At 40.0% G+C, this 13376-nt stretch overlaps 1 protein-coding gene across 2 annotated transcripts in view; it reads right to left on the bottom strand.

Moving 5' to 3' along the window:
• REC114 (REC114 meiotic recombination protein) overlaps window positions 1-9465 on the bottom strand; it is a 146507-nt gene extending 137042 nt beyond the window's left edge. For both annotated transcript variants that reach the window (XM_090270038.1, XM_090270037.1), the window contains exon 1: window positions 9299-9465. In XM_090270038.1, the coding sequence (XP_090126164.1) occupies window positions 9299-9457 (159 nt within the window). In that variant the 5' untranslated portion in view covers window positions 9458-9465. The remainder of the gene's footprint in view (window positions 1-9298) is intronic.
• Window positions 9466-13376: the final 3911 nt, after the last annotated feature.

Raw genomic sequence — 13376 nt, forward strand, 5'->3', positions numbered from 1 at the left:
TGTTGTTAAAGTTACATAGGTTTAACAATAAATGCTTTAAGGTTCCTACTTCGCGGGGGGTGGGGGTGTCTAGAACGTAATACCCGCGATAAGTAAGGGAATACTGTATTTTTATCTTTTTATCCTCTCTGTTAATCTCAGAATTCCTCATCTACATAACTGAACTGCTATTTCTCATATGAAATATTAAAACTCCTATGCCATCAAGTGGGAACTAGACTTATTGGGAGCAACATTTTGTAAGCTACATAAATGTCTAACCACTTTGCTTATACCTGAAACTAATATAATATTGAATGCCAACTATATTTAAATTTTTAATTAAAAAAATAAGTAAATAATTCTCAGCAAATGATGAAACTATTAAATTTTCTATTCTGGTAGTTTTTAATGAATGAAAATTAACGGTGATAGTCAATATCTCAAAATTTATTTTTCATAATGTTATTGTTCAAAGAGTATTCTTAGTATATATTTTGACAATCAAAAAAAGAAATAATATTACTTTTAAGACAAACAACATAGTGGGTAAAAACATAAGCTTTGGGTACAGGAAAAACAGTATCTGAATCCTTTCTTTTCACTTATTATTTCTGTGTTTCTTGTTAAGCCACTGAACCTTTCTGTGTTTTAGCACACTTATCTATAATATGGGTATAATAATATTTGCTTCAATAAAGATCAGAGCAGAAATAAATAAAAGTCTAAAAAAAAGTACAAAAGGTCGATGACACCAAGAGATGGTTCTTTGAAAAGACAAACCACATTGACAAACCTTTAACCAAACCCATGAAGAAAAAAAGATAGGACCCAAATAAAATCAGAAATGGAAGAGGAGATATAACAACTGACACCACAGAAATACAAAGGATTTTAAGAAAGTACTATGAACAACTATATGCCAACAAATTGAACAACCTAGGAGAAATGGGCAAATTCCTAGAAACATACCATCCAAAAAAGCTGAATCAAAAAGCAGTAGAAAACCTGAATAGTCCAATAACAACAAATGAAATTATGGTGGTGATCAAAAAACTCCCAGGAAACAAAGTCCTGCACAGAATAACTTCACAAGAGAATTTTACGAAACATTCAAAGAAGAACTAACACCTCTCCTCCTCAAACTATTACATAAAATTCAAGAGGAAGGAAGACTTGCAAGCCCTTTTTATGAGGCCAACATTGCCCTAATTCTAAAACTAGATAAAGACACAACAAAGAAAGAAAATTCCTGATGAACATAGATGCTAAAATCCTCAACAAAATATTAGCAGACCCAATCCAGCAATACATTAACAAGATCATACACCATAACCAAGTGAGATTCATCCCAGGGATGCAAGGTTGGTATAATATCCTCAAGTTGATAAATGTGATATACCACATAAACAAAATGAAAGATAAAAATCACACAATCATATCAAAAGAAGCAGAAAAAGCATTTGATAAAATTAGCACCCACTTATGATAAAAACATTCACCAAAGTGGGAATAGAGGGAGCACACCTCAACATAATAAAGTTCATATATAAAAAACCTACAGCCAACATCATGCTCAATGGGAAAAAACTAAAAGCATTTCCCTTAATATCGGAAATAAGACAGGGATGTCTGCTTTTACCATTCTTGTTCAACACAGTACTAAAGTCTTAACCACGGTGATCAGACAAAAAGAAATAACACACATCCAAATTGGAAAAAAGGAAGTAAAACTGTCATTTCTGTGTACTGTATTGTACACAGAAAACCCTAAAGACTCCACCAAAGAACTACTAGATGTAATAAATGAATTCAGCAAAGTAGCAGGACACAAAATTAATATCCAGAATAGGTGGCATTTTTATACACCAATAATGAACTCTCTGAAAGAGAAACTAAGAAAACAATATCATTTACTGTTGCAACAGAAAAAATAAGGTTATTAGGAACAAACTTAACCAAGGAGGTAAATGATATGTACTCAGAAAACCACAGGACATTAAAGAAAGAATTAGAGGAAGATACAAACAACTGGAAGCATATACTGTGTTCATGAACTGGAAGAATTAACATTATTAAAATGTCCATACTTTTAAAGCAATCTGTAGATTCAGTGCAATTACTATTAACATACCAATGGCATATGTCACAGATCTAAAATAAATATTCCAAAAATTTATATAGAACCAAAAAAGACCCCAAATAGCCTCAGTAATCTTGAGAAAGAAGAACAAAGTTAGAGAGATCACAGTACCTGATATCAAAGTATACTACAAGGCCATTATAAACAAAACATCCTGGTACTGGCACAAGAACAGGTATTTGGATCAATGGAGCAGAAAGAGAGCCCAGAAATCAACACACACCAATATGGTCAATTAATATTTCACAAAAGATGCAAGAGCATACAATGGAGTAAATGGTGTTGGGATAACTGGATAGGCAAGAAATTAAACTAGACACTAACTTACACCATACACAAGTATAAATTCAAAATGGATAAAAGACTAAAATGTAAGTAGTAAAACATACACATTTTAGAAGAAAACATAGGCAGTAAAATCTCAGCCCTCTCTCGGAGCAATATTTTTGCTGATATATCTCCTAGAACAAGAGAAACACAGGGAAAAAATAAACAAATGGAACTACTGTATATCAAACTAAAAAGCTTCTGCACAGCAAAAGAAACCATCAACAAAATGAAAAGGAAACCCACCAGATGGGAGAACATATTTGCAACTGATACATCTGATAAAGGGTTAATCTCTAACCAACTGAGCCACATCAGCCAGGTTCATAATGCTACTTTTTTTTTTTTTTTTTTTTTATTTTGGTTTTTCAATTCATAATGCTACTTTTAAAGTGTGTTCTTAATAAATATATTGTGACAAAATATCAAAATAAGAAATATTACCACTCCTAAGACAACATAGTTGTCAAAAACACAAGCTTTGGAAACAGGAAAAACAGGGTCTGAATTCTTTCTTCTCACTTACTTTTTTCTGTGTTCCTGGGTATGCCACTACACCTCTCAGTTCACTTACTATTAAATGGGTTTAATAATATTCACTTCATAGGTCCAGTGCAAGAAATATGTCAAAGTAAATACTTAATAAATAGTACATAATTATCACATTACCATCAGAAAAGTTCAGAGAAGTTGCCGCTTAGTCAAACATTTACTGAGCATCTATCATATGCGAGGAAATATGTAAGCACTAGGAATACAAAGAAAAAAAGAAGTTAAGAGGACCCAAAATTTTTCTTATGTTGAATTCACACTTAAAAGTTCATTTCAAATACAAACTTCATATTCTGTTTCTTAATTTCTAAGTAGAGTAATTATTTAAATTCCTCCTGTAAAAATAAAGAATAATTTTTTTTCCCTTTGAAAGGAAAGAAAAAAACAAGTTGTCAGGTTCAACCAATCAAGGCATGTCTGAGAAATCCTTGGAATCTGGAAAACGTGGTAAAACTTTAATTTGAAAGCAATCTACAATTAACATTACTTTTCAAAATTATTCTCAAATTAGTAGAATGATTTATATTCAGATATAAAATACATAAAATGAGCCAATCTGTTGTTATGATAATCTTTTTTAGAAGGGCTGGGATAGCTGATGTAAGGAATTAAAATCAAGTTCAAGTTTGTATTTCATTTGCTCATTCCACTTAAATGATAGATGGTTTAAAATACTAATCTTGTTAATAAGACGTTTGCATATTCATTATGAAGCTGACTGCCTTACCTCATTCATTTTAGTAGTTTTAGTAATTTTACTACAGACTGCCCATTTCATTGAACTGGCTTCTTGAACTTTTGCCTCTCAAAGTGTGGTCCTAGGATCAACAGCATCAGCATCGCCTGAACCTTGTTAGAACTACAGAATTTTATTCCCCATACTAATCCTCCTGAGTCAGAATTTGCATTTTTTTAAAAATCCCCAAGTGATGTCTATACACATTAAAGTCTGAATAGCATAGTTCTAAACTGTTGATTTCTTTTTTACAGTGTTACAAAAAGTTCATTTGCTTTCAAGTTGTGGTTAATTTATCTCCAGATAGTTTTTTAAATAAGAATTCAATTCAGCCAAATAAATCAAATCAATATACATATACATTAGATATTCTACATAGAATATTTAAGTTTGACGTTTGATTTACCTCTCAACTACGACTTCAAGTCCTGGAATTCTTGTGGTACTATTCATTTTTTCTCAAGTCAACATCTTTGCCTTAACATACGACCATTATGATGGAAGTCTTCTCTGTACACAACTAAAATACTAGGAGATCAGATTCTCCACATGATTTCAGAAAAAAATGAAAAAAAATAAAAACCTCAAAATAGGTTCAACCGAGGTTGAACTTGAAAGTTCCCTGGAGGGGAAGAAAAAAAAATAGGCTAGAATGAGTCTATCCTCCAAAATAACATATTTTTATGTTTCACCTAACATATTTTTTTACTGAGGGTAAAGAGTAGCATATTTTTTAAGTAAGAAATTCACATGGCGCCTAATACAATACTTTAGTCAGCTCATCTTTTATTATTGCTACTGCACAATAGTCACAGTGCACATAAAACAGAACAATTCTCATTTTCTCATTCTCTCTCTCTCTCTCTTTTTTAATGACAGACCTAAGCTGAAACTGATCACAGCAGGTAAGATAGTTCGGCACAGATTCAAAGGAAGGTACAAATGTTCATTTTTCAAAAGCACTGCAAAAGCCACCTCATCTCTGTTTACTGTAGCAACGGCTTTTTGGCAAACATTTGAAAACTGTTGAAAAGTGCTTTTCTGTATAAGCAATTATGAAGAGCTTTACAAAAAGGAGAAAATGTAGTAACAACTACAATCAATTCCTTTGAATGGTCAAATGCCCATGGCCTCTGGGTTGCAGGATAAGAATCTAAAAGTTACCAGCTGCATCTGAGTCAAAGAACCCAATCCTTAGGAGAATGGGTTTAGAGGGTGTTAAGGTATCAAAGAATCTGTTAGGCAGTCTCAAAAATTAAACACGTTCTCAAACATTCCCAGGTGTTTTTTGTTTTTTTTTTTAAGTTAGATCCTATTAAGATCAGATTCTTAAATTTAACTCATTTTTGTTTTTTAAATAATTTATTTATGTTTATTTATTTATTTATTTTTAGGTAGAGGGGAAAGGAGAAAGAGCGGGAGAGAAACATCACTGTATGGTTGCCTCTCACTTGCGCCCCCAACTGGGGACCTGACGTGCAACCTAGTCATGTGCCCCGACTGGGAATCGAACCAGCGACACTTGGCTCGCAGGCTGATGCTCAATCCTCTGAGCCACAGCAGCCAGGGCTTAACTTTAACTCTTTATTCACTTTATTGTGCATTGACAGCCATATAATTTCTCAGGATACAGCATTCCACAAGAGTACAACTAGGTATTTAATGCCTTTTTTATGGTCCTAGACATATTAATTTTTAAGCTTTAAGTAGTGCCCCTCACCCTAATATTCTAGAATTTGGTCAACAATTCATTGAGCCCTCTTTACTCACATTCTCAGCAAGGTCTCTCAGAACTATGCACATTGGCTCCACTTCCTCACCTACCGGTCACTTTTCAGCCCACCCCTACCTGGCTTCCACTCCATTTACTCTATTAAAATTTCTCTTAGTAAAGACTGTAAGGACCTTTATGTTGCTAAACCCGATAAACAAGACATAGTCATCATTTTCTCTTACTTTGCAGCATCATTCAATATAGTTCATTGTTCTCTCCCTCTTGAAATAACTTTCTATAGCTCTGATGGACCCGCACTCTCCTAGGTGCCTCCCACTCTGTCCCTCATAAGTCTTTAGGGACTCTGTCCCCTCTAACTAACCTCCAAATGCTACACTGGGGCTTGGGCTTAGAATCTCAGATAATCTCTGACTACAAACATCCCCTTCATGCTGATGACACATTTTCGTGCCGAGAACCCATTTATATCTCCAGACCAGAGCTTTCTTCTGAGCCTAGACCAGTACACCCAACTACCTATTCAACAACTCCACCTGGATGCTTCATAAACATAGTAAAACTCAATACATACAGGACTGAAGTCTTGGGTTATTCCCTCACTGTTCGTCCTCTGATGTTTCCCATCCCAAAACATCTACCCATTTGCTCCTGCTAGAAACCCAGAAGTCTTCTACTCTCACCACTCGTATCCAATCAATCTCGGCAAGTTCCACCCTTGAGACCTCCAAATAATAGCTTTAATATTCTCTGTTTCCCACCTGTACTGCCATCCTTCCCTCTCACCTCCACCTTCCAGTCTATCATTATCACCTCTTACCTACCACATTGCAATAGCATTCTAAGTGATCTTCCTGAATCTGCTCATATTCTCTTCCAATTTAGACTCCACACTTCAGCCAGAATGATCTTTCAAAGATGAAAAATGCTCCTACTTAAAACCCTTCAGCCTTCTGGCCAAGATGGAGGCCTAGACTGACATGCTCCGTCTCCCTCCACACTAAGAAGGACTACAACTATGGCAAAACCAGAAATAACCAGAAGTTTCAGAAAATAAATGGAAGTCCAACGTATGAAGTTATAAAGAAGTGGTGCTCGTCCAGATGGGTAGGAGGGGCAAAGTCGGAGCAGAAGGGTCAAGCTGTGCTGGCGGCGGCAGCGGCAACGGTGGCAGGACGGTGGTAAGCATAGACACCCGTATTTAAGGGGAGGTGAGAAGTGCCTGAGGAGCACCCCTGGCTGCAGACCAGACCTCTCAGCTCACAATTCCAATGCCGGGGAAGGGAAACCCTCATTGCCTTGGATTGTGAGGCCCAGAGGGGGTGGAGATGAAGGAGGAGGCTCCTGGTCTCTCAGTGGAGAGTGAATGGCAGGAATCCATCTTGGACCCCCATCTCCACACAAAATGCCACAGCATGGTAGGAAGGGTCGCCTGGTTGTGATGAGTGCACGGGGCTCCACCCCCTATAGCATGGGAGGTGTGACAGCCCTGCCCAGGAAGCAAAGATAAACACAAAACTGTCAGGATGGCACAGATCATGATAGAGATCCCGGTGACGCAGCCGACCAGACGGCAAATATCTAATCTAACGAAATAGCAGATAGGAAATCTTTCTGAGGTACGCTTCAGAGCTGTGGTTATACGAATGCTTACAGACCTAACAGCAGATCTTAAACAAGACGGGGAAGGAATGAAGGCTAGTCCTGCTGAAATTAATGAAAACACATATGAAACTACTGGTGAGGGAAAGAAAACCAGGGATCAAATCAACAAATTGGAACATAGGGAAGGAACAATCTGTCAACCAGTGCAAAAAGAGGAAATGAACAGTGAGGAAAATGAGGAGAGGCTCAGAAACCTCTGGGACAGCTATAAGTGGGCGATCATCCAAATTACAGGGTTGCCAGAAGGTGAAGAAGAAGAACTAGAAATTTAAAAATTATGTGAAAAAATAATGAAGCAGAACTTCCCTAACTTGGGGAAGGAAATAGACATACAAGGTCCAGGAAGCACAGAGTTAAAAAAAAAACAAAGAAACAAAACTGGACCCAGGGAGAACCACAGCAAGGCACATTATAATCAAAACATCAAAAATGAAGGATAAATAGAAAATCTTAAAAGCAGCAAGAGAGAAGAAGAGAATTATGTACAAAGGGGTCCCAATAAGACTATCAGCTGATTTCTCAAAAGAAACTCTGCAGGCAAGAAGGGACTGGCAAGAAATATTCAAAGTAATGAAGAGTAAAAACCTACAACCACAATTACTCTATCCAGTGAAGCTGTCATTCAGAATAGAAGGGCAGAGAAAGTGCTTCCAGGACAAAGTAAAACTGAAGGAGTTCATCAGATCCAAACCACTGTTATATGAAATGTTAAAGGGACTTGTTTAGGAGAAAGAGGATCAAAACTATGAACATTAAAATGAAAACTGTTATCACAAAAACCAAGAACAGAAGCTAGGGAACCGAAACAGAAGCAAACTAAGTAGGCAACCAGAGTGGTAAAAGAATCATAGGTAGGGGGAACATACTGGGGGGAGGTCAGCAGGGAGGGGGAAGGGGGAAAGGAGGGAGATGGTACAGGAATTAAGAAGCATAGTAGGAGGGAATGGAGTAGACAGGAAGATGTTGAGAAGAACTATATGCACAACCAATGTGCATGGACTAAGGCGGGGGGGGTGCTACTGGAAGGAGCAGGGGTCACTGGGTGGAGGGGAATAAAGGGGAAAGAAATTGGGACAATTGTAACAGTATAATCAATAAAGCATATTAAAGTGATAATAATAATAATAATAATAATAATTTTAAAAACCCTTCAGTGGCTACCTAGTGGTCTTAGGATAATGTTCATAAGGCACCTGCCTACCTCTCCAGACAACCTCATCTCATGCTATCATTTCCCAAGTTCTTCATAAGCACCAGCACTACTGTTTTTCTCTGTACACTACACATGCTGAGGCTTCTCCAGGTGCAGGGTCTTCTCACATGTTGTGTCCTCTTCATGGAATAACTGTTCTGTTTTGTTCTTCTACCCACTTCTGCCCAAATCATACCAACATACACATGCACATGCATAATCCAAAACCGCAGGGTCCACATGCAATAGTCAAACTAGGCCAAAAGGAACTGATTGCCTAACAACACATAATGTTAAAAGATAACACCAAGGCAAAATATAATAATAACAGCAAACCCTTATATAACTTTATATGAGGCACTGATTTAGCTGATTTATATATTAACATACTCAATATTCACAACAATCTGATGAAGGAGGCACTATTATAATCTCTAAGATAAAGTAATTAAGGTACAGAGATAATAAGTAACTTCCCCAAGGTCACAGATATGCAGGGGCAAAGCTCGGATTCAAACTGAGTCCTTCTGTGTGAATGCTTGGCTGCCCATAACTTGATTATGGACTATTCAACCCTCCCTTCCACATACAGGATGTGGAACTGGTTTACATAATCGTATGGTTAATGGATAAGTACTAATTCTCCACTAGATTAAAAACATAAATGAGGGCAGAGATCATTTATATATTGTTCACTGATGCATCCCCAACCTCCTAATATCTAACACATAATTGATGCTCAAAAACATCTATTGAATATACGAATGTTACTTGAGAACAAATTGGGTTCTTAGTATCTATCAAACAATTTTCTTTGTTAGCTGTCTGCTAACCATTCCTGCAGTCCCTAGGTGTCCCCTCCTCCTGTCCGCATGGCATTTGGAGACCAGCTGGCAGGGCAGTAGGCCGCAGTCTTCCCTCCCTCCCCGCTGGGGTGAGCGACTTGCAGCCTTTCCTGCCCTCAGGCCTCACCTTCCACGTAGGTGAAGAGGCCGTCCCAGCTTCCAGGCCAGGACCAGGCGGTTCTCCTGCACCCAAGAGCATGAAACGGCCGTACCGCTGCAGAGGCCACTGAGCCGCGTCTCCACCGGGAAGCCCGAGGCCCGCCGGCTTTTTTCCCGCCTCCGCCATGTCCAGCCTCTTGGTGAGCACAGCCGGCGGGGCCCTGCCAATCACCCAGCCAATCAATCAAGAAGCCTGGTGGCCCAAGACCCGCCCTCCCCTCGAGTGCAAGCCAATGGGCAGGCCCTAAAGGCTCCTGCAGGGCTCTCTGGCTGTGGGTGTCGCTCTGGCGCTAGGGCACCTTCTCTTCTTGGTGGACAAAGTAGAGATGGTGCCTTCCAACTTGAAGTGGGGCTCTGCCGCCCATCAGTAATAGTTGGTCCAGCCTTTGCAGCATACCTTTCCTCAGGCAGTTCCTGTCACACTCTGGCGCTTTGACGGAGACATTTCTGAAAACTGGCCATGTCCCTGTAGTTCGCACGCGCTGGGCGCTGGACGAGGCGGCGTTCCCAGGCTGCCAGGCCAAGTGTGTTCTCCTTCCGCGAGGCAGCATTTCACACGACATCGTCCCTGCGCGCCTGTAATCCACCACAACACAGCCCGGGTAGGGTCATTCCCTCATCATCCTGCAGCCGCCAACATATACTGCCTTCAGACCAACAAGTTCTCTCCTGAAGAACTTTTGGATGGGATGCTGCCGCCAATAAAAAGTGCGCCTACATTTCTTACTGAGTGCTGCAAGGAGTATGCCTCACCCTGAATTCTGATTAACCATCCTGGGGGAAAGGGACTTGTGAGGAAAGATCAAGTCTGCTGTCATTTTGGGGGGCCTCTCAAGAGGCAGCAGGGGGATTGACAAAATTTTCCTTTCATTTGAAATCAGCCGTTTTAATCTCTTTCCATCTAAATAAATCTGTATGGTTTTGTTTTTGAAGCTAATTTTTTAAGGATTCAAAAAAGTAAGTTCCGAAGCACAACATTTTAAGATGTTAGTTTTTATTTTCCTTCTGAGAGGAAACAAGCAAAAGTGCCTGGCATGTCACTAGCAAAAGCGAGAATTCTAATGTAAAATTTCAAAGGCGTGTATTTGATCATCCGGGTCTGTTTCGGCAGAGGCGTCTCCGGGAGGAGAGCGGTCTGCCGGGCTGTGGTGCGGGAGGCGCAGGCTGCTGGGCCCGGCCGGGCAGAGCCCCTTCCCTAGGCTGACGATACCGGGCCGGAGTCATCCCCAGCCACTCCTTCCCCTTCCAGAACCCTCTGGCTCCGCTCTTCTGTCTTTGTCCTGCCCGCGTGCGGGGAAGGCTGTTAAGCTTGGTGTTACCGGCAGCTACAGGGCTTCCCTTCCTTCTGCACATCGCTGGGCCAGCCTGGAGTCCTGGTCAGGCCCCACTGGAGGCGAGGAGCAGGTTTATGCTTACAGGGCAGGGCAGGGCTTAGTACTCAAACAGGGTGGGGGCAGTCACGGGGAAAAGTAGCTTTTGCCACAACCTCAGAAGCGCAGAATATTCTAGGGGTAGCTCTGGGCAGGGAGAGGTAACTGGAGACGCCTCTTTCCGGAAGTGAGCCCCCTCCCCCCAGCCGCTGCGGCCCTGTGTCTGGGTGAGCCCCCTGTCTGCTTGTCTTCACAAGAATTCAGCAGCAGTTACGGGGAGGCCCTGCTGTCCCTCCCTCCTGGTCACCCCCTCTGCTGTTTTAATAAAAAGACACAAAACAGAAGGGAGGAAGGTTTAGAAAATAAAGTTTGTTGAGATCTTGAAAATAAAAAAAAGTTGTGCCTCAAACAGCAGGTACCACTAAATGACAGGTCTGGGAGATTTGTAATTGACAAAGCACTTCTACATCTGTTATTTCATTTGTCCTCCCAATAACCTGGTGATGAATTAAAGAAGTAAAATAGAGGTTGTCCTCCCCTCCCCCATTGAATAGATGGAGGTAAAACAATGTCCTCAGAGTAGAAGCAATTTGTCCAAAAGTAGAAGTGTGGACTCCACAAGCTGCGTCCACCCCACTTGCACAGAATTTGGGTATTTCTCCAGTCTGTCAAATTGGAAGCAATGCATAAAGAAAATGGAGGCTATATTAATCATACTCATAAAATAAAGTTATAATGCAAATATTTTTAAAAACTGTGTGCCAAAGGGTATTAAATGCATAGACAATCGTTGAAGAGGTGGTAAGTTATTGCACTGATTAAATCTCTGCAGTGTGTAGCTACACTAGTCACCATAGTGGTTACAGAAATGGGTAAGGCATGCACCTAGCCTTCCAGGGTCTCAGGATCTAATAAGGAAGACAGGGGGCTACTCATGATATCCGACAGTGCCACACAAAAAGTATAAACCATGTGCTCAAAGGATTCAGATGAAGTAAACATCTATAAATGGGAATGGCAGTGACATTTCAGCCCTAACTGGAAGGGTAAGAAAAAGTTTTCCAAGGGAATCTGAAAAAAACTCATATTCCATATGGAGAGCAAGCAGAGGAGCAAAAATTGCAGAGGAGGGGTTTTTAAGGGATGAGGCCACAAAGGTGAGTTGGGCAGAAGAGTACTGAACAACAGCTAAGAAGGGTGAATTTTACTTGGTAGGTGGTGAGAAGTATGGAAAATTTGCATGGGGCAGTGACAGTATCATAATGGTTGTCCAGGCAGGCTAATCGTTCAGGGGCACACAGAATAAAATGCATTCAAGGCAAGGATATTTGTTACTTATCTTTCCATTAGTCCAGTAGAGCTTGAAGGGGTCAGATTTCAGAAACTACTTCTGAAGGTCCTTAAATGACACAGCAGTACTGTATTTAATATAGTAGTAAATGGTCAGAAACTTGGTTTCAAGCCCAGTTCCACCACTTTGCCAGCTGTGTGACTTTGGGGAAATCACTTAACCTCTGTAAAATAGGGTTAGTAAATACCTACTTTACAGGGTCATAGGGAGGATAAAGTAAGATCATATGTGGGAAAATACTTGGTAAATTACAAAGCAGCAACACATGCTAGCACTTTCTTTTTGCAGGATTAAAATGACTTTCTGTGGTTCCCTAAGGGCAGGAGACTGGGAATAGGAGTCTGACATTTGGTCTCAGAGGCACTCACCTTCCAGGTCCAGAGCTGCGGATGCTGTCAGACACCCTGCACAGGAGCAGATGGTGCTCACAGTTGGGATCCTGTCAGTGCCCAAGGACACTCAGGGCCCTGCTGGGTTCCCACCTGCACTCCCTTCCTAGACAGTGCACCTGTGCTCAAGCTTCTGGGGTAACCAGTGTTTGCCAAAAACAGATCAAGGCTGTAAAGGGAGATTGAAAGCTACAGTTATAACAGAGTCTCTTAAAAAAAAAAACCTATGATATTAACAAATGTGACTTGAGCATTCAAGAGGTCCCAGATGCTGTACTAGGTGCTGGCTTCTGACATCCTAAAGCTTACAATCTAGTGGGAAGGCAGAACATGGAGCAAATTACTACCTATTTTTAATAGCAGTTGCAGGGTTTTCTTTTTAAAAGACAAATTTGTAATATTTATTAGGGTATAATTTTATACAATAAAAAGCACAGATCTTACATGTTCAATTAGGTGAGATTTGACACCTGTAATTACTCATGTAACTACCAACCAAAACAAGATATAGAACATTTTCAAAAGCTCCAAATTCCCTTAGGATTGTCTCCTTCCAGTCAATCTCCAACTCCCAAGGGCAACTACTGGTCTGATTTTTATCACTATAGCTTGGCTTTTCTGCTCCTGGACTTAATATATATAAAACCATTCAGATTGTACTCTTTGTTTCTTTTGTTCAGTGTAATTGTCTTTTAGTTTCATCCATGTTGTTGTGTGTATCAGTAGTTCATCCCTTCTTACTGCGGAATAACATTCTTTTATAAAATAATATCACAGTTTGTTCATTCTTCACCTGTTGATGGACATTTGGGTTGTTTTCTGTTTTTGTTTTTAAGCTGTTATAAACACTTTTGTACTAGTCTTTTTTGTAGATATGTGCTGGGTTCATATTTTAAAAACTACCAAAGAGTTTTCTTAGTGGTTATACCATTTTGC

This window comes from Furipterus horrens, unplaced genomic scaffold (genome assembly GCF_987537825.1).
Source record: "Furipterus horrens unplaced genomic scaffold, mFurHor1.1.pri manual_scaffold_3, whole genome shotgun sequence".
NCBI classification, from domain to species: domain Eukaryota; kingdom Metazoa; phylum Chordata; class Mammalia; order Chiroptera; family Furipteridae; genus Furipterus; species Furipterus horrens.